We start from the raw sequence: 20,254 nt of genomic DNA, 5'->3' as shown, positions 1-20,254 counted from the left end.
ACCTTCTCAATCAGACGGTGCACACTAGTGTAGAGTTAATCACGCGTGAGAGGGTGTAGCTTTTATCTTAATGTGTTTTCTGTTAAGACCGAGGGGCAGAACTAATATTGGTGAGAAGCGCTTGCTTGGATCCTGCTGTGAATGTGATTTGATGGAAGACATCTTATCAGGAGTGCAAGCTAAGCTTCTTTCTGTTGGCCTTCCAAATAAATTTTGCTCTTGAATTTGCTCTTGACACAATTTTCAGACCTGCTAGTCCAGCACAGTGCAAAAATGAAACCACAGTCTCTTGTGGTTTACCAGGAAATAGTGTCATGTTAAATATAGTCTTAACATGTTAGAAGCCAAGCTTCTAATATGCCAAGGCAAGAAGCCAAGGCTCACTAAACATTTAGACATGAAGGTCCACTCAGAAAAACAACAGCTTTTATGATGTGTAGTAAAATATCAACAGTTCACCTAACCTCTGATTTAAATAAGTCTTCGACTTTATATTTACTGTACATCTCTATGCACACTTTGTGTGAATGTGACTATTATCATTATTATTATTATTATTATCATCATCACTTGTATGTACAGTTATACGTTTAATACAGGGAGGCACTTTGTTGAACCTCTTAGCAAATCAAAAATTGATGTTTACGAGGGTCTTGCAGTACACCTTGTGGTAATGCTGGATTTACAGTACTGCATTAAATTTGTGCCATAACCTGGTGCTCACTTTCTCATAAATGTCTCATAAATATTGATCAGCAAAAGGCTGATACCTATGTGAAACATAAGGCAACAGGCTGTGATTGTATCTAGCACACTAATAATCCTAATAGTATTTTTCCATAGTAAACATGCAGTTTTTCTTGTTTTCATTGCTCTTTTTCATTGGTTCGAAGGTCTTCTCTACTTCCTGCATGTCGATAAAAGTAACTGTTGTTTAAAAGCATGAAACATGAAGAGCTCAGTTTTCCTCGTGGTGTCAGAGCATTGCAGGCATATGGTAAAAGCAAGCTCTGATTAAGTGCAGTACTATAAATTCAGGATAAAGGTTATTCTTTAGATAGTAACTGTAGAGTTCAGATTATCTGATGTGTGAACAGACTGCATGGACACCAACTGTTTTCATGTCACTGCAATTATACACTGCTCAAAAACGTTAAAAGGAACACTTTAAAAATACATTCGATCCCAATGGGATGTGTGCATGACTCACAACACTGGAGCGTGCACTTATTGAGATGACCACTGCTGTCCTGGGAGATCTCCCCCAAAATCTGGACCAGAGTGTTACTCAGCTCGTCGACAATCTAAGGTGCAACTTGGCAGCTTGGACTGAGTAAAACATAATGTCCCAGAGGTGCTCTGTTGGATGTAGGTCAGTTGAGCATGGAGGCCAGTCAGTAGTATCAATTTCTTCATCCTCCATGAACAGTGTGCTTACTCTAATTACATGAGGCCGGGCATTGTTGTGCACCAGGAGGACCCACTGCACCAGTATAAGTTCTGACAATGTGTCCAAGAATTGCATCCTGATACCTAACGGCCGTCAGGGTGTGTGAGGCCTGTGGGTCCCTCCATGGATTATGCCTCCTCAGACCATCAAGGACCCACCACCAAATTGGTCATGCTGAACGATGTTACCCTTCCACGTCTGTCACATGGGCTCAGAATGAACCTGCTCTCATCTCTGAAAAGCACAGGGCACCAGAGGTGGAGCTGCTGATTCTGGTATTCTATGGCAAATGCCAATCAGGCTCCAGTGCTGAACAGTGAGCACAGAGGCCACTTGAGGACGTCGGGCCCTCAGGTCACCCTCATCATGTCTGTTTTTGATTGTTTGGTCAGAGACGTTCACACCAGCGGTCTCCTGGAAGTCATTTTGTAGGTCTGGCAGCACACATCCTGTTCCTACGTGCACAAAAGAGCAGATACCAGTCCTGCTGATGGGATAAGGACCTTCTACGGCCCTGTCCAGCTCTCTTAGAGTAAGTGGCTGTCTCCTGGAATCTCCTCCATGCTCTTGAGACTGTGCTGGGAGACACAAAAATCCTTCTGGCTATGTCACACATTGATGTGCCATCCTAGGGGAGTTGGACTATCTGTGCAAGCTCTGTAGGGTCCAGGTACCACCTCATGCTACCAGTAGTGACACTGACCCTTGCCAAATGCAAAACTATTGAAAAAACAGTCAGAAAAGATGAGGGGAAAACATCATTGGTCTTTACCTGGAAAACCATTCCTGTTTTTGAGGTTATGCACCTCTAATGCACCTGTTGATGATTTCAATACCATCATAGAAAAAGTTTAACACCAACCCACAAGTTGAACTGACTTGATGCTCTGATTAAAAAGTGTTCCTTTATCTTTTTTAAGCAGTGTAAAATATTAATGCTACTCTACCTTAGTATTGTTAAAGGTCAACAGAGCCACAGTTACACCATCATCAAGGTAAAGAGAGGAGGGTAGTCACCACACTCTGTCTTGCACGTCCTCATATAAATGTGCAAAAGACAGTCGTCCACTGGGATCTACAGCGGGATCTATACTACTGTTAGTAGTTTTCTTCATCATTGTTAGTCTACAGTTTGAAGCTGCTACACATGTGTTACCTGAGGTCAGTCTCTGAGATACTCCTTTGGTGCAAGTCCTCTTCTTTCTCCATCAAATCCTTCTGATGCTCTTCGCCTGCGTCTACCTTTCCCTCCCACTCCTTCCCCCCTCTCTGCACCCTTCCTTCTTTACTAGCCCCTCTGCCTTTTTCTCCTGCCTCCTCTTCCTCCCTCACTTCTCCTAACTGCTCATCCCCCTCCCGAGAATGGCTCCTCGATCGCAACTGGCTGAAGATGGAAACAGAGGCACAAAGAGCAGCACATGCAAAGCCAAAAGAAACAGAAAAAACAGAAAAAAACAAACAAAGCGTGAACAATGTCAACAACAAAAGAGAGACGAACACAGAGATGCAACGCAGCCATGATCAAAAGCAGACTGATTCTAAATCACAGAAGAACTAACGTAGACTTAAAGCAAAGCACCATGCAGAGGAGTTTGTTTTTGCTTTGATATGAGACGACACCCAAAGAGTAGAAATATGTTTAATGTTTCAGTGACTACTGCCAGATATGGACAAACTTCCCCCACAGCGTGAAGGAACAGAGTTCAACCACTTGGCTCCAGATTCTCTAAAATGGAGCCAAACTTGAACTCATCACAGGGAGAAAATGACACGCAGCGCTACAGGAGGGGCATTTTCTCCTCGGGTAACCATGTGCAAACAGTTTCAAATTTGAAAACGTCTGGACATGGTAATGAATATGGGTTTCACCGCTGAGGGGGGCGGGGTTTGTCCATTCCAGCTTGATGGTAATTTAAAGAGCGACACAAAGTTTGCATCAGCCTACCGGATCTTGCGGTTTCCTTGCGGCCTTTCTGACTGGACAGACATGTAGCTCGTGCTGCTGAACCGAGAGGCACTACTGGTTCTCGACACAGCGGACACGTCGCTTACATCACTGTCCGACGACTTGGCTGACAAGTTGTCGGAGCCCCGTGGATCTCTGCCTGAACGCTGCAAAGAGGGCAAAGAATAAGACATAAAGTATGGTGACATCAGATATCACAAATTTGGGGTTTTTTGAGCACTCAACAATTTTAACAAGTACAAAATGTTGTTGCTAAAATAGTCCCAATGAAAACTTCAACAAGTTACCAAAGGGTAGAGATTTCTAAAATGACTTCTACGTCTTTGCCTTGTAAGGGAAAACTATTTGATCAAGACAAGCAGTATTTCAGAAATAAGCTGTTGAATGTAAATAAAAAAGAAGAAATATGCACACTATTTTTACGTTAGGCATATTAGGTGAGCGACTTTAAAGGTCAGTATTTTAATTATGTAGTGGGAAAACATTGGGCTTGCAGTTAAATACCGCAGGGGTTCATGGTTTGAGATTTGGTCTTACCAGGTTCAGAGACTAGGAAAAGTTATAAATGACATCCACAATTTCAGCTTGACTTTCATTTTTGTGTACAAAAGGCTGGAATGGCACACGAAAGCATGTCTTCGTTTCATTCAGCTTCTGATCAGCATCCATTGTTTGTGTGTGTGTTGCAGGTTTTCACAGGCTTGTCTTGTTGATTTTAATTGACTTTTTACATTTGAGCTAATTTATGCTTTGGATCTATCTAGCATGGATATATTAGATGGTAAATGGACTGCTACTTAAATTGTGCTTTTCTAATCTAACTGAGCACCTAAAGCATTTGTTACTTGTCACCGGTAGTGTCGTGGATGAGAGAGGGAGGACCCAAACGCTGGACTCACAGGCAGGTAGGTGAAGGTGGATGTTTATTGCCGAAGGAGCGAGCAAACAGTACAGAGGGAGGAGATGGCTGGCTGACTGAATGAATGAATGAATGAATGAATGAATGAATGAATGGCCAAAGGACTGACTGACTGAACATACAGACGACATAGACATCAGACGTACATCATCAATAACCCGACACTGAATGGGTAGAACAGAGGGCTTAAATACACAGACTGGTGATAATGATGATAATAAGGGACCGGTGAGTACACAGCTGAACATAATGAACTAATGATAATGGGAAGAGGACTGAACATAATACACACAGACCAAGGCTAAGACAATAAAACAGGAAGTGGAACAGGCAGTAGATAAACAGTGAATGTGAACTGAAAACACTGGGTCACCGACCCAGGAACCCTGACAGGACCCCCCCCTTCAAAGGCCGGCACCCGACGGCCAAACAAAAAAGAACCAAAACAGGGCGGGCGGAGGGGGCCCAGGACAGAGGGACGGAGGCCACACAGAGACAGTTCAGGTGGGTGGCCACGTGGCCCGAGGCCGAGACGAGACAGTTCAGGTGGGCGGCCACGTGGAAGGCAGCAGCGACCACTGAGCCGGTCCGGTGGGCGGCCGCGGCGGTCGAGACGAGACTGTTCCGGTGGACCGACCGTGCGGAAGGCAACGGCGGTGACGTGGACACAGTTCGGGAGGCCGACAGTGCGGAAGGCAACGGCGGCCACTCAGGCGAAGGCGGTCCGGAGGCCGGCCGTGCGGAAGGCAACGGCGGCCACTCAGGCGAAGGCGGTCCGGGGGCCGGCCGTGCGGAAGGCAACGGCGGTGACGTGGACACAGTTCGGGAGGCCGGCAGTGCGGAAGGCAACGGCGGCCACTCAGGCGAAGGCGGTCCGGGGGCCGGCCGTGCGGAAGGCAACGGCGGCCACTCAAGCAAAGGCGATCCGGGGGCCGGCCGCGCGGAAGGCAGCGGCGGCGGCGAAGGAGACGACGGAGCAGTTCAGGGGACCGGCCGCACGGAAGGCAGCGGCGGCGGCGAAGGAGACAACGGAGCAGTTCAGGGGGCCGGCCGCGCGGAAGGCAGCGGCGGCTCTCCAGTGTTAGGCATGCTGGCCATGGCCCGGTGGGCACAGGACCAGACGAGGCAGGACCAGGCGACGACGGGGCCGGACCAGGCGAAGCACAGGCTGGAGCTGCAGCAGGCGAAACAAAAGCCAAAGTCGAGGCTGGGCCAGACGAGGACGAAGGCTCTGAGGCTGGAGCCGGGCCAGGCGGAGCAGAAGCAGAGGCCGACGCCGGACCGGGCGTGGGTGCAGCCGAGGCTGAGGCCGGGCCGGGCGTGGGTGCAGCCGAGGCAGAGGCCTGACCAGTCGAAGTTGAAGCCTCCGGCTGGAGACAGGCCGGGCCAGCGGGTGCGGAAACCCCTGGCTGAGGAGCAGGAGAGCTCACAGCTGGCTCTGGGTGCTGTGGCTGCAGGTCCGGGAACTGAATGGGACGGTGGACAGGCGACTGGGAAACAGGCTGGACAGGAGCAGACTGAGCTACAGGTGAGTGGACAGGAGCAGACTGAGCTACAGGGGACTGGAGGGCAGGAGGAGACTGAGCTACAGGGGGTGACTGAACTAGAGGTGAGTGCACTGACTGGAGGGAAGATGCTAAGGGAGGAACAGAGGCAGGCGTAGCTGACGATGGAGCTGAGGTTGGTGTGGCTGATGACTGAGCTACAGACTGGGCTAGACGGGGAGATAAAGCTACGGCCTGGGCTAGTAAAGCTGGTGCCTGAGCAGGGGACACTTCAGCCAGCCTAACCAGGGATAAAGCTAGTGCGTGAAAGGCTGGGTCAGGCGGTGGATGAAGTGGTGGACTGATTGGCTCTTCCGTGCCTCCAGACTGTGAAGGCACTGGCTGGAGAGCCTCAGCTGAGTCTCTAGGGGGGTCAGGCCGGATCCTGGCTGCCCTCAGCCTAGGCGCTGGGACAGGCACGGGAGGTGGCTGGACATCAGTCACCCCCACCCGAGGAACAGAGGTGGGTGTGGAGGTATACGGGGTCACAGCTGCCCTCGTCCTGGGTGCGGGCACAGGTGTCGGCTGACTGACAGGAGTGGAAATGATGACTGGGTGAGTGATACTGACAGGTCTATCTGGATTTATTCTGGTCCTTCTGCCACCACTACTTACAGTCTTTGACTGAACAGTCTTTGGGGGAGCAGAGCAGAAAAAATCTTCCCAGTCCACATCATCCTCTAGGAGGGAAACATCCCATGGATCAGAAAAGAGTCTATTGTGTGTTTTAAGTGGATAATCAGACGGTGAGTGCGAAAAACAGTCACTGGAGCTCACCATCGGGAGTTGCTGGAAATAGTCCTTGTTATGGCGACGTGTGCGCCACTTTCTCCGGGAAGAGGCAGTGGGCGGGGTACACAGCCGAGCCTCTGGCACGGGAGCCTCCATTGAGCCGAGGTGGGAGGCGGAGCCACCGTGCCATGGCGAGGTTGAAGGTCCGGTGAGGAAAATGGCTGGCGGGCGAGCGAGGAGCGGAGCAGCGGAGGAGCGAGCGCCCGAAGCCTGGCCTGTGACGCCCGCTCTCCGCGGCGAATGCTCCGATGCAGGTGAGGCAGCAGGTGGAGGACCGCGGCGTCTCCGAGGCCCGCCCAGAGCCAGGCGAGTCCCCTCAAAGACGTGCTCCCTCTCTGAGAAGAGCCGCTGTTTCCACCTGAGCTTCTCCGCCCAATTGGAGAGCGCTGCGTCCTGCCGCTCGAAAAGGTCCAAGTCCGCTGGGTCCACAACGCGGGGTCGGGTCATTCTGTCAGCGGTAGTGTCGTGGATGAGAGAGGGAGGACCCAAACGCTGGACTCACAGGCAGGTAGGTGAAGGTGGCTGTTTATTGCCGAAGGAGCGAGCAAACAGTACAGAGGGAGGAGATGGCTGGCTGACTGAATGAATGAATGAATGAATGAATGGCCAAAGGACTGACTGACTGAACATACAGACGACATAGACATCAGACGTACATCATCAATGACCCGACACTGAATGGGTAGAACAGAGGGCTTAAATACACAGACTGGTGATAATGATGATAATAAGGGACCGGTGAGTACACAGCTGAACATAATGAACTAATGATAATGGGAAGAGGACTGAACATAATACACACAGACCAAGGCTAAGACAATAAAACAGGAAGTGGAACAGGCAGTAGATAAACAGTGAATGTGAACTGAAAACACTGGGTCACCGACCCAGGAACCCTGACATTGCTATAGTTCTCATTCTCCCAGTCAGTGCTTTTTGTGCAAGATCTTGTCTAATATTTGCACACTTACTCACACTCTTTATAAACAAACATGATGCGTGTTTTAGAGTAACAAGTAAAATGAATTCTGGAAACTAGATTTTTGAATTGGGAACTAGGGCCAAAAAATAAAACTGTTGCAAAAGTGACAAAACTGCAGATTCTTCAATGGCCCCTTGAAGATGTCACACAAGCAAGCTCCTATGTTAAAATGCCCAGTTTCACAGCAGAAATAAACCTAACATTGGTCCAGGCCGGGCGTCGACAATCTTCAACATCAAAAGAGCCATTTTAGCTCCTCCCAACAAACTACGAGAGAAAAAGTGCAGCACACGTGTGTAACGTGGATTAACATGTTTATTTTCTATGAGTTTCTAACTTGAATATGTCAAGCTCTGCCTGCTCTTGCATTACTGTGTTCGATTAACAATGCAGACAAAGAAATAATGCGCACATTTGTGATTACACTTGTGATAAAGTTTACAAGAAGCTGTTGATCAATCACAGTCCATACAGTGTTGCTGCCAGAGACCAAAGATGGAACATTCATCAGCAACTGTTCAATAAACTAAATTTTTTGGACATTGTTTTGAAAGATATTTGCAGGCACTTAAGTTAAGCTAGCAAACATTGGAAATATTAGAAAGTCCAATTGTTCTTGATTGCATCACAGCACACCTGGGAACCTCGCTCTGCGCCGTTGGTTTCCTTTTTGCACGCTCTTTTCTTTTTCAACAACTACCCAGTTTAAAGCTATGCCTAGCAGTGTGACAGATTTGTGTGATAACAATTGGTTGTAGGTGCAATATGGCTTGCCAACAGCCTATCCATGAAATATGTAATCCAGTTTTGCTGATTGGCTAGTATTACTGGAAGGCTTTTTTGTGTGTTACATAGAATTGTTCATAACAGGTGTTTATGTCTGTGTGATGTACCTTCCTAACCAAGCTTGTTAGCATTAGCTGACAACTTAGGACTCCAAAGAGTCATCCAAATATGGTCACTCCTGGCTCTGAAACACCCAGATGGCAACAACTAAAACGCTATTCCCCAGGCTTTAAAACGGGACTTCATAAAACAAAGATTCTTGTCATGTCTTGTCAATTGTTTATATACAGGCTAAGGCTCTCATACAAAGCAGGGTTACGGGGATTAAGTAATAAGATGGTTTATAACTTACTTCAGCATGCAAAACAAGTTGGCAAAAGTCATTCCCTGTATGCCTGCTTCTTAATGCTTGTGATGTGCAATTTTACTGCTAATTTTTTAGGGTATGATTGTCACTGGGGAAGAAGCTGAATGTCTAACTAAAAACGAGCACTTTTCAGTGGAAGACTGGGTGGAGCAAAATCAGGGTTGTGCTCTGAGAACTTGTCCCACAGAGACTGTGAACTTTCCAAAAATTAAAAACAACTTGAGGTATCATCCTTCTGATTAACTGGATGAGATCCAGAATGCATCGCAGACATACAAGCATGAGGACTTGTAGAGTGCGATCTAAAAACTGCACCCACGCTTAAAACAGTCAAAAGTGGCACAAGAAGATGATCTTAAACAGGCGATCGGCCAAATTTCAATCAGGTAATGTGTTTGTTTTCCATTTTTGAAGACTTGTGATCTCCTGTAATTGTACTCTTAATACTTCATGTACATTTTACTAAAAAAATTAATGAATAATATTCTGATTTAGACATACAAAGTTTTGCATGAGTACTTAACCATAAGTGGCAGGAAGACAGTTACCATATACTGTTTAATCCAGTGACAGTCAACTGGCTCACAAAGTCGGATTCTACTCAACTAACTTTATACACAGGCTTTCCTGGAAGCTGAACTGGGCTGGGATGATCTTGGCACAGACTTAGTCCAAGCACATTTGTGAACGTGGATGTGTATATAATATCTTGTTATGTTTTGGTTGGCTGTTTACTGTAACTAAATCTGGACGGAGTGTTACAGTAACTGCCTTTATTAGCATTGTTTTTGTCAATGGGAAGATATTGCTCAACATACAAGGACTGGGGAATAATTTCAGCAGCTTTTTATAGACTCCAAATACCATAGTTTTCATAGCATTGTCTTAAAAGGAAAGCAGACAGAGGGGCTTCATCTGCTAGGTCTCAGACCAGACCGCAGTGAGACAGCAGGCTCTGGCCGAGCTCTCTAAACATGTTCAGGACTTCTCCAGAACAGAGTAGTAAACAGTGGACTTTACACACAATTCCTTGAAATTGCAAAGTGATGTATTGAAGTATTTGGCCTAAATGACAAGGAGAAAAATGTAGTTTCCCACATAGAGATAACTCTAGGTGGCTTTAGATTGTTGTCGTTTTAGATTTGTGTGCAATGATTTTGAGATATCTTATCGTTCCATTTACTTTTTCTGGGTTAACAATGGACACTGCTGAGAAACTGTTGGGAAGGATTAATAAAATGTATCCTGTGGCGCTGTGGATGCATGTCGCTTTTTAAAGTCAAAGCTTTGAATAAAGACGTGTATAATATATATCTGTGACTCAGATGAGCTGATTAGAAGAACAGCTGTATCCAGCTCTGTGTTTTCCAGCCTTTGAGTCTTTACCAGCTGCACTTTGTTTTGATATGTTTTGTGACCATATCTGTGCATGATGCAAACATCAGTGAGCATGCATTTTGGAACTTTGTGAACAGTGTTTGTGTAGGAACATCGTTTTCTGGAGTGTTGAAGCATAAATTAAGCAGACCTGGGCGTGTTTTCTTTACCTTGTGGTAGTCCTGCTCCAGTCTTGAGTCAGAACCAGCTCCCTGCTTGTACTTGTTCATCTTTAGTTTCATCTGTCTGGTCCTCTCCTCCATGTCCATACCTGAGCACAGAGACAGATGCGAGTCAGCTGGGAGCTGGTGGACTGTGAGGAGAGCCTCATGGAGGGGCATACTGTTATGGTGAGAGAGGCTTCTGTTGAGCTATGAGCCATGAGCTATGACGGGACAGATCTAATGGGAAAAGCTGAATGGTTGGCTGTTTTTAACAAACACAAACCCGTAAACATATGCTGCATAGAATAATAAACTAATTTTTGAAATCAATAAGTCCCACAAAAAATGCTGCTTTTTAGTCAGTCACTAATATTCAAATATTTTTATCTGACCTCAGTAAAACACATTTGAATGCTAAGCCAAATTACTCCAGTACTACTACAGCACTAAATGTAACAATACTAGTGATGCATTTTTTAAAAAAACTCTAGATGAAAGGAAATGATTAAACAACAAATTGAAATCCCTAAACGATCACATTAATTGGCCGAAGCATCCCTCTCGATTAAAACTGACAGGCATTTTAGTCCTTTTATAATTGCATAAAATCATCCGGTTTACCCATCTTATCACCTCCCAATTTCAGTTTAAGCTCTGCAAATGTGATTCTTACATTCGCAACCATGCACAGGCCTCTGTTGAAGTACAAATACCAATAAGAATAGGAACTGTGTACATTTTACAAACCTAAAAATGACAAAATAAGCTACAAACAGTTTCTACAGTAACCGTTTCTTTTCTGCAAAAATGTTCACCACATGGTGACTTTCCTGCTTTTTCCTGCATTTCCATTTTCCTGCTTACTCTTTGTCTCTACTTTTGTGTCATATGACCGCAGTGACAGAGTGAAGATGAATGCACACGTACAGGCGCCATGCTCACATGCCTTCATGTACACACTCGCACACAAAGAGAAACGAAAAAGCAAAGAAAAAGAGTAAAATAAAGGAATACAAGCTCAGAGCAAATGAATGACTGCATGAGTGAAGCGAAAGGAGTTGACGCATCACGCAGTTAGTAAACTACATGTGATTTCGCATCTCTCCCGGAGTATTTTGTTAACTAATAGTATTTAATTTAACTTTGTTAAATGATTGTAACTGAGCTGCTTTTGAAATTCCAGTGCAGTCAGAAAGTCGTTTTTTGTGATCGCTTCGTTTCAGTGGTCGTGATAAATATGAGGTTAAAATTGAACAACTTTGAGTTCATGTTCTTTTATACCAACACGTTCTCATCCCAACTTGTAACATAGAAACACATGTGACAAATCGCCAGTGTGTTACGCGTTTGGAGGCACGAGAGCCGTTTGGAATGAATCTATACATGTAAATGTGTTTTACGTTCTGATCATGAATCACTTTGGAAAACACTATCTGATAGTGTTAATGTTATGGTTATGGTTAGGGTGTAACACGGCTGGAGCGTGTGTTACCGCCGCGAGTGGCATTCTATTGGGTTCAATTGAGAATCCGGAGCATCTCATAAGGACGCGGAAGGGTACCTTTCGTTACTATGAGACGCCTCGGGACATGACAAATCGTCTGTATGTTATGCGTTGGCAATGACAATGCTCTGTTTATCCAATTTTTATTGGACAGACAAGATTGGACAGTTCATCACAATAAATTGTGTTAGATCCTAGAAGACTGATGGCTTTTTCATGCTTGAAGCTGGAGAAGCGAGGCAGTTAGCTTAGCTTATCATAAAAACATTTAACCTCGTGTGGTCTAGACATAAAAAGCTGAACGACCAGGACCTCAGAGGCTAGCTGCTTAACAAATTGTACCTTTTGTTTTGGACTGCAAAGAGACCACATTTTAAGTGACTCGGTGACTGTGCATGAATGTGTGCGGCAATCATTGTTTCATTTCAAAGCAAATCTGTGGAACAAGATCATGAAAACCATACTCACTAAAGTGAGTAAAATTTTTGACTGCACTGCATTAGCAGCGTTTAGGAACTCTAAGTCATTCAAAACCACACGAATCATCAAATTTCACTTGAAATAGGCCAAAAATAAATCAATTTAGGGAAAAAGTAGCAAATCTATGTCTACAAAGAGAGTAATCAAAAGAATAAATCTGCTGTCGTATGCTCACAGTAAGTTGTTTTTTTTTTTTATCTTGGTAGAAAATGACAGTGTCTCACGTGCTGCAAAGAAACCACACTGGTGTGATCGTGATCATGCTTTAGTGAATGACAAGCCCACACAGTCTGTGTGCAGAAAAAATAAAGCAGCAGAAATGGTATGGAAGCCAGAAGCATCATCTACACAACAACGAAGAGAGCAACGCCGCAAGAAATTGGAGTCAAGCCAAACGGGAAAATAAAAGACGACTGAGATGAGGGGAGGCGGGTTTGAGGAGGGGGAGGGCAAGCCAGGAAGACGTACAGAGAGAATCACAGCAGAGGAAGGAGAAGAGGGAGCTGAGACAGAAAAGAAGGAAGGTGCAGAAGAAGAAGGGACAGACCTGAGTTCGTCCAACTTGGTGAGTCCGTGTCTTCTGGGATCACATCACACAATGGACAGACACAGACAGAGGAGAGGAAGATGGATGTGAGAGGATGCACGAAGGGTAAGGGGGAGGGCGAAGGAGGAGAGGAAGGATGGCTGGGAGGGCGACGCCATCACCAAAGGTCTCGGGTTTGGAGGGTCAGAGTAGACAGGAAGGAGTCGGAGGGGAGGGAGGGGGACACGACACAACAATACAACACGACAATGACAAAAACAACAAGCACAGAACACACAAACAAAATCATAGAGTACACCAAGAACACACAAACTCCACCATGGGGACAGTGAGAAGTCAAAATAGAGCAAAAAGGGTGCGAGGCCGGGGGAGGCTGAGGTAGAGAGGCCAAGAGTTTAGTTATTAGAAGTCAGAGAGAGAGGGAAGGGGAAAGGTTCTGTGCTTTAAAGGGGAAAAAAGAGCTGAAACAGGAAAGAGATGTTAATGTACCAAACCAGATAGAAACTTGAGACCTCTCTGCAGGCAGGTGAGGAAAGGAGGAAGAGGAGGAGAGAGGGGAGGGGGAGGAGGTATATAAGGAGAAGTGGATGTCACTTGAACCTGCATGGGGCAACTGTGGGGAAACAGCCTGGAAAAGTAACATGAACGGAAAAAAAAGAGGAAAAAAAAAAAGAAAAACTGAAAGCACAGAGCAGCGAGCACACAAAAGAGAGACGGCTACCTCACACAGTTTCACCAAGAGAACGTTCAAACTGACAAAAAATAGAGACATCACCTGGGTAGAGTGCGAGAGGTTTAAATACACGAAAGTGTACGCTTGGGCGCGCGCACACACACACACACACACACGAGCATCAGCCACAAGATCTCTCTGAAAAGTCACACAATACCAACATTCGACTGCCTGCTGCCAGGCATCTCTGTTGATTCCGATAGATTCACATTGTATTCATACGCATATTTCACTTGTCTCTGTATTATTCATGTTCTTCCTTTCTTCCGCTCGGGCCCCCGAAATATTCTGTTTAACTCCAGAGATGAAGTGTGCTTCTGTTTCCTCTGCGGCTACCAAGACACTTTCACATGTTTTGATCTCGCGTCGAGACAGCTGCTCATTGACTGACCCGACCTCAGTTCACAGGTTTAACATTGGGGTCCGGTTTGTTACCAACCTTCTCTCTTAGAGTCATGCTGACCCCTTTTTTTTTTCTCCTGTTCTGTTCTCCAGCCCTCCCATCTGATCTCTATCCCAGGGGCTGAACCTGACAAATCAACAGTAACGACCAGGAGAGCCTTCATTGTCCTACACCCCCCCCCCCTCCCATACACACACACACACATACAGAGAATTTGCATTTAGCTCAATTAGCACTCACTTAGCTTGAATAATATGGTGTCACATGAATTAAAAGACAATGTGAGGCATCTGCCTAGCTAGCTTTCATGAACGTAATAGCAGTGTGGTTTAGCTTCGTCAGTCATTCCAGGAAACACACAGAAAATATGCAGAGTTGGAGAGAAATGAGAAATGGATGGAGTGAGAAAGTGAGAGAGACTGACTGAAGACCAGGCTAGCTGTAGGTTCATCACAGATTGGCCTGTGGGAAGCAGAGGCTTTGAAGACATGCCTCTCTGCATCCTGCAGACGCACTGAGAGAGCTACTGGGTTTTTAGCTCAGAACAGCAGATGTTTTATGTTTTATTTTAAAGCCACAATCCTAAATCTGGTTCTGTTGTCAAAACGTACCAGCAAGCGGCATAACAAACTAACATAAATGAGGCTTAACTTAAAGGAAGGTGAAGGCGTGCCACCATGGGAACATTTCAGGAACACATTTCATGCTTCCTATACATCCATGGGCAAGGATCAGGTGTCATTTAAATAACGCTGTTATTTGTACAGTGCTGACAAAAAAATCAGTAAAGAAATTAATATAAAGGGTAAGAAATCTATAAAATGTATCACTATTTTTTAAGGCGCTAGAAAAAAAACCCCAAAACAACAATCTTTTGTGGGGGTTTTTTTCATAGTTTTAAAATGTCAACTCCAAGATGCACTGCAATACCACACCAAGCAAGAAGAGACTGAAAAATAGAAGGATGCCATCCAGAGGCTGACAAAGACACCTCCTGTTAAATCAAAGGTGTGTCCGTGTGTGTCTATATATATATATATATATATATATATATATATATATATATATATATATATATATATATATATATATTATAGGTGCAAAGGTACACAAAATTGACGGTTCGGTTCGATACTTTGGTGTCACGGTTAGATATTTTTTCGATACAAAAAATGTTCATGCCTTTTTAATTTGTCATTTATTAAAATTATAAATATATATTTTAACTCAACTTAAATTTAATGTTGCTGAAACAACAAAATAGAAAAATCTATCTGATCGAGGAATCACTCATCTTTGGAAAAATAGTTTATTACAGAGAAATGTCTCTTTCCAAAATAAAAGCTATACTATACGCTTCTTCTGGGCTATATTCTCAGCAGCATATTAAACATATCAGGTCCCCATAAGGAGAATCATGTGCTAACGGCTGTCTAAATGACTCGGGTAAAGTTTGTAGCATGCGTGCTTGTTGTTTTTGTCTGCTTCCACTTGTCTTTGCACTAGGATGATGTCGGTGTAAATGTGCAGTCATATTCGTTGTGTTCCCACTAGTGCTGTCAGCGTTAATCTTGTTAAAATGACATTAACGCCATAACGCGGCAAATCTCCGTTAACGAGTTACCGCGGATCGCCCCGTGCATGGGGCTGGACGCTGTCAACAGGTTAACGAGCTAACTCCGCTAACACAGTAATTCTCACCAATGTAATTGAGCATTGCGTGGCACATCTGACATACTGTTTTACTTTAGTCCATGACTCGCTTACCATCAGGGTCATGCTTCACATGAAAACCAAAATAGTTCCAAACGCCAGATCTGAATCAGGGTGGGGGAGGTTCAATTTGCCATTTTGCAAAGAGCTTAGCTTCTGTCTTGCTAGCTTGTGCTGCACTCAGTGGATCTGCACTCTACAGTGCAGCCTAGGCGGAGTAGTTGAACGCAGATCCACTGAGCGCTCAACACAGACAGCATCGTCAGAAGAAAAGTTGATCAAATAAATTAAAAAAAATTGTATTGTTCGATACATATGCGTACTGAACCGAAAGCACTGTATCGAATGGTTGAATATCGATACGAGTATTGTTGCACTCCTAATACATACATATATATATATGTGTGTGTGTGTGTGAGGGTAGAATCCAGTTGAAAGAGTCCACACAAGGACAAGTCAAAGGAGCTTGCAAAGGAAAGCATCTGGACGTTTCACCTCTCATCCGAGAAGCTTCTTCAGTTCTAAGGTCAAATGGTGGAGAGTCCCACATTTAAACCCAGTGGGAGTTTCCCCCCACAGAGGGACAAAAGGACCCCCTGATGATCCTCTAATCACCTGAGTCAAGGTGTGAAAATGGGTGTGGATCACAATCAGCCAGGGTTTCGGGTGTGTTCATTGTGAAACCTGGCCCCACCTTATCATGCGAATTCCTGAGGTCAGATGGCCCAGGATGTGAGTGGACGTTAAGGCGTCTGGGAAGGGAACTCAAAACTGGATTATAGATGGCAGACAGTTGGTGTCGTAAACCCCCGCCTCTGTTCAAAGATGGTCGCTCACAGTGGACGTAAATGGCTTCTTTCACTCCTCTTTCAAGCCATCTGTCCTCTCTGTCCAAAATGTGAACGTTGGCATCTTAGAAAGAGTGACCTTTATCCTTAAGATGCAGATGGACTGCTGAGTCTTGTCCTGTGGAGGTGGCTCTTCTGTGTTGTGCCATACGGTTGTGAAGTGGCTGTTTGGTCTCTCCGATGTGGAGGTCTGGGCATTCCTCGCTGCACTGTACCGCATACACCACATTGTTAAGTTTGTGTTTAGGAGTTTAAATCTGGGACTCTCCGCCATTTGACCTTAGAACTGAAGAAGCTTCTCGGATGAGAGGTGAAACGTCTTCAAGTAACTTAAAGAAGTCCAGACACTTTTCTTTGCAAGCTCCTTTGACTACGATGACCTGGATGACTGAGAACCTTAACAGACACACAAGGACAAAGTCAGCAATTCTTCACAGAAACCATATTCTATTAGAATACTTTCAGTGAGTCCATGAGCAATAAACAGCTATAGTAGATACTATTATTATGCAATATTTTATTGCTACAAGCTTCGCTAAACTTACAAACTGAAGTAAATACTATAAAACAAATGACAAGTAAAGCAATGACTGTTTTTGAGCTGGTTCAGTTTAGCTTTGAAATGTTCCTGAAATATTCAGTCAGTTAAGCTTGATACTCAGACCTTTAGACATATTTGTTGAATTTCAAAAGACAAATTTTAAATCTTTTTTTAAAGGCTTGTATGTAGAAATCATCATGCTGTGTACAGGGCTGATCAGACAAGCATGAAGAGGCCTATACGCAAGATTGATGCGCTTTTCTCTTTTTGACCGGGTACTTGTCTGGTTAGATACGTTGATTACTGTTCATGTACTCATATGAGAGAGAGTAAAAAAGACTTGTACCCTATCAGACCGACCGACCTGTGTCAGTGAGTGAAGGGTAAGGTTGCGTCCCACCATCAGACAGAGAGCCATTCAGCCCTCGCTGCTGGTCCTCCCATGTCACCTCTAAAGCAAGACATACACATAGATATACACACACACACACTGATTTTGACACCATTAGGAGATCTCCTTCCTGCGCAAATGTTTATTCTTTACTTTCTATGTCTTCATTTATTGATACATTGCATAATGAGCATTTTGTGTATTATGCTCTGTACCAATAATAGAAAGCTGCTGCAAGCATAAATTAAAACAAACAAACAGATAAGAAAAAGGCATCTTTACTACTTCAGCACTGAAATCAAGGACAGCTCCTTATCAAACATTATGAACTTTGCTCCATCTGCTGGCCAACAGAGGTAACAGCCTCTCAAATAAAAAAAAACTAAAAAAAAAACATTACACTCTGCAGTACTGCAGCAAAGTGTAATGCACAGGCAGCAGGAAATGCTGTTTATGTGGAACACTATCCTAAAAATGTCTCTATTCACCTTTACTCCATTACGCCATTTTTATTACTGTTTTTGGCAAAAAGGGACAATTTTCTTTGCACTAAGCACCAGTTATGTTTGTAAGAGACTGCCAGTCTTAATGGAGTGCATGAAAAGACTGTGTGCACAAGAGCGCAATAATCCATGTCTAATTGAAATGATTGGCAATTTCACAATGGAAATGGAGAGCTCTGTCTTTGTGAGGTGGAGCTGAGCAGAATTAATTAGTATTAAAGAAGAGGGCAGATTAGAGCTCTGAGGCCACGCTGGAGGCAGAGAAGGGCAGACCAACCAAACTTCCAATCACAGCACTCTGTATGCATTAACATCAGTTACACTACACACAAGTCTCTAGTTTGATCACGCAAATAAAGTCAGAAGGAACGGACCATGCTTTTTGGGTGAGAGATGAAACTTGGGCGAATAAAACACTTTGGTGCGACTGAGAGCAGCTCATCATCAAGGACCACAGCTGCTGCTAACTAATGTCACAGAAGGACCAAGAGAGCCCACACAGCAAAATCACACCATCACACTGCTCGGAAGACTTGCCTTTCCTCCCATTTACCGGTGGGCCTTGGGGTTTTTCCTCACTGCCTGCTGCTAGTGGGGAGACAGATGGAGGTTCATGAAATGGTGCAGCACTGAAACTTTACACTGTACGTCACCGTAATATCACAGCTCATTCCACTTGGGCCCAGACGCAGATGCACATATGCCACACAAGTGTGCACGCACGCACACATACGCACATATACCACAAGATCTGATGTGCACAGCAAGCGTTATTGCATAGAACTGCCGTGAGCTACTGGTTAATTATTCTGCTCAGTGTGTGATTATCAGAAAACATAGTTTTATAATATGCAGTTGTACAGTTATATTGACAACTCAACATACAACCATCTTACCATCCAAAGACACCATTAATTAACCCTGTTTAAAAATACAGTTTCCTTTTAGAGACCTTTCATGAATATCCAATGTGCCAGTGAGTGCTATAGCTGTCACAGTGTTGAGTAACAGCACCACACAGTCAAAGGACAGAAGCGTGCCACGTAAACAGATGGGAAGGTAGGAAGTAGAAACCGTGGGGAACTCCAGTTTCTGCCAACACTCTTGCCGCTCATTCAAGCCTGGGTTTGAATGTACTATACAACAGTGTGTACTGTACAGCACTCTCGAGCAAAACGCAAACTCCACACACTTAAAATGCAGAGGCTCACATCCGCCGTGTTTCATTTTTAAAGATCTGCCATGACACAAGAGTAAAAACCCGCCGCGTGTTCTCAGTGATAAACACACCTGGATGATCGTTTTGGGGTTCAGGCGCCCTGGGCTCTTCCCCTGTTGCCACACATAAACAGATACACACATACAGGACAGTTAATGTATCTGCCAACTAGGCTTATATCAATATTCCAGCTTCTCCCAGGAATAATACAATAATATGGATCCAGTGTAGAAAGGTCCACACGCACACAAAAGCACAATCAGATTTGCTCAGCATAAGCCAAGTGTCACACAGCTCTGTGGGAACCACGGCGCAGGGTCGGATCAATGCTTCCCCTCTGCCCGTGCAGTGCCGCTGTCCTATAAGAAATAGACTAAAACACAGAGCAAAAGAAGGAGAGAGTGAGAGAAAGGAGAGAGATGTGAAAAGGCAGAGTGCCTGTCAAAGAAAAAAGGAAGAAAAAAAAAACAGGAGTAAGCGAGGCTGGGGGCAGGTATGAAGAGGAAGAACAAATAAAGGTGACACAAAGGAGCAATGGAGAGGTCCAGACACAGAGAGAGCTTTTGAGTGATAAAAAGATGGCAAAGATACAAAAAAAGACTGGGACTGAGAGAGAGCGAGAGCACAGGGGAGAGAGCGGGGCTGGCTGGCAGCTGTACAGAAGACAGGGAAAGGCCCTTGTGGACTCCGACAGTGATAAAAGGGTTGTGTGAATACTTTGACACGTTCACCAGAACTGCACGAGCTTCTTCTCTCCAGATTTATCTCAGTCGTTCCCCACAAAGCTTAGAACAACCCTTTTACAGCATCCAATTTAAAGACACGTGAAAACAATCATTGCCTTCATCACAGTGCTTCATATCACAGTTCATTACAACAACACGCAACAATTTGCCAGAGGTGTGCTGAGTAACACTAAGGACTTCACATGCCTCTGTACAATGTGAACAAATGCAGGTTTTGCTGTAATTGTGAAAATTGTGGAGTTTAGCACAAAATAGCATAATATTTGCTTCGGTGACGTA

At 44.7% G+C, this 20,254-nt stretch overlaps 1 protein-coding gene across 31 annotated transcripts in view; it reads right to left on the bottom strand.

Annotated features, from left to right (window-relative positions):
* The window catches only part of rims2a (regulating synaptic membrane exocytosis 2a), a 159,153-nt gene that overhangs the window by 29,671 nt on the left and 109,228 nt on the right, over nt 1–20,254 (bottom strand). For 22 of the 31 annotated variants that reach the window (XM_082552311.1, XM_082552312.1, XM_082552306.1 and 19 more), the window contains 4 exons: nt 12,879–12,911; nt 10,354–10,454; nt 3,396–3,562; nt 2,607–2,834 (listed from right to left, as the gene is read on the bottom strand). In XM_082552311.1, coding sequence (XP_082408437.1) covers nt 2,607–2,834; nt 3,396–3,562; nt 10,354–10,454; nt 12,879–12,911 — 529 coding nt within the window. Of the gene's footprint in view, nt 1–2,606; nt 2,835–3,395; nt 3,563–10,353; nt 10,455–12,878; nt 12,912–19,300; nt 19,376–20,254 lie in introns of those variants that run through there. The other 9 variants (XM_082552314.1, XM_082552316.1, XM_082552315.1 and 6 more) reach the window with 4 other exon arrangements.

Source organism: Aulonocara stuartgranti (genome assembly GCF_965226115.1).
Source record: "Aulonocara stuartgranti genome assembly, chromosome: 11".
NCBI classification, from domain to species: Eukaryota; Metazoa; Chordata; class Actinopteri; order Cichliformes; family Cichlidae; genus Aulonocara; species Aulonocara stuartgranti.
The sequence above is the reverse complement of the archived record's forward strand: the minus strand, read 5'-3'. Positions and strand labels throughout refer to the sequence as shown.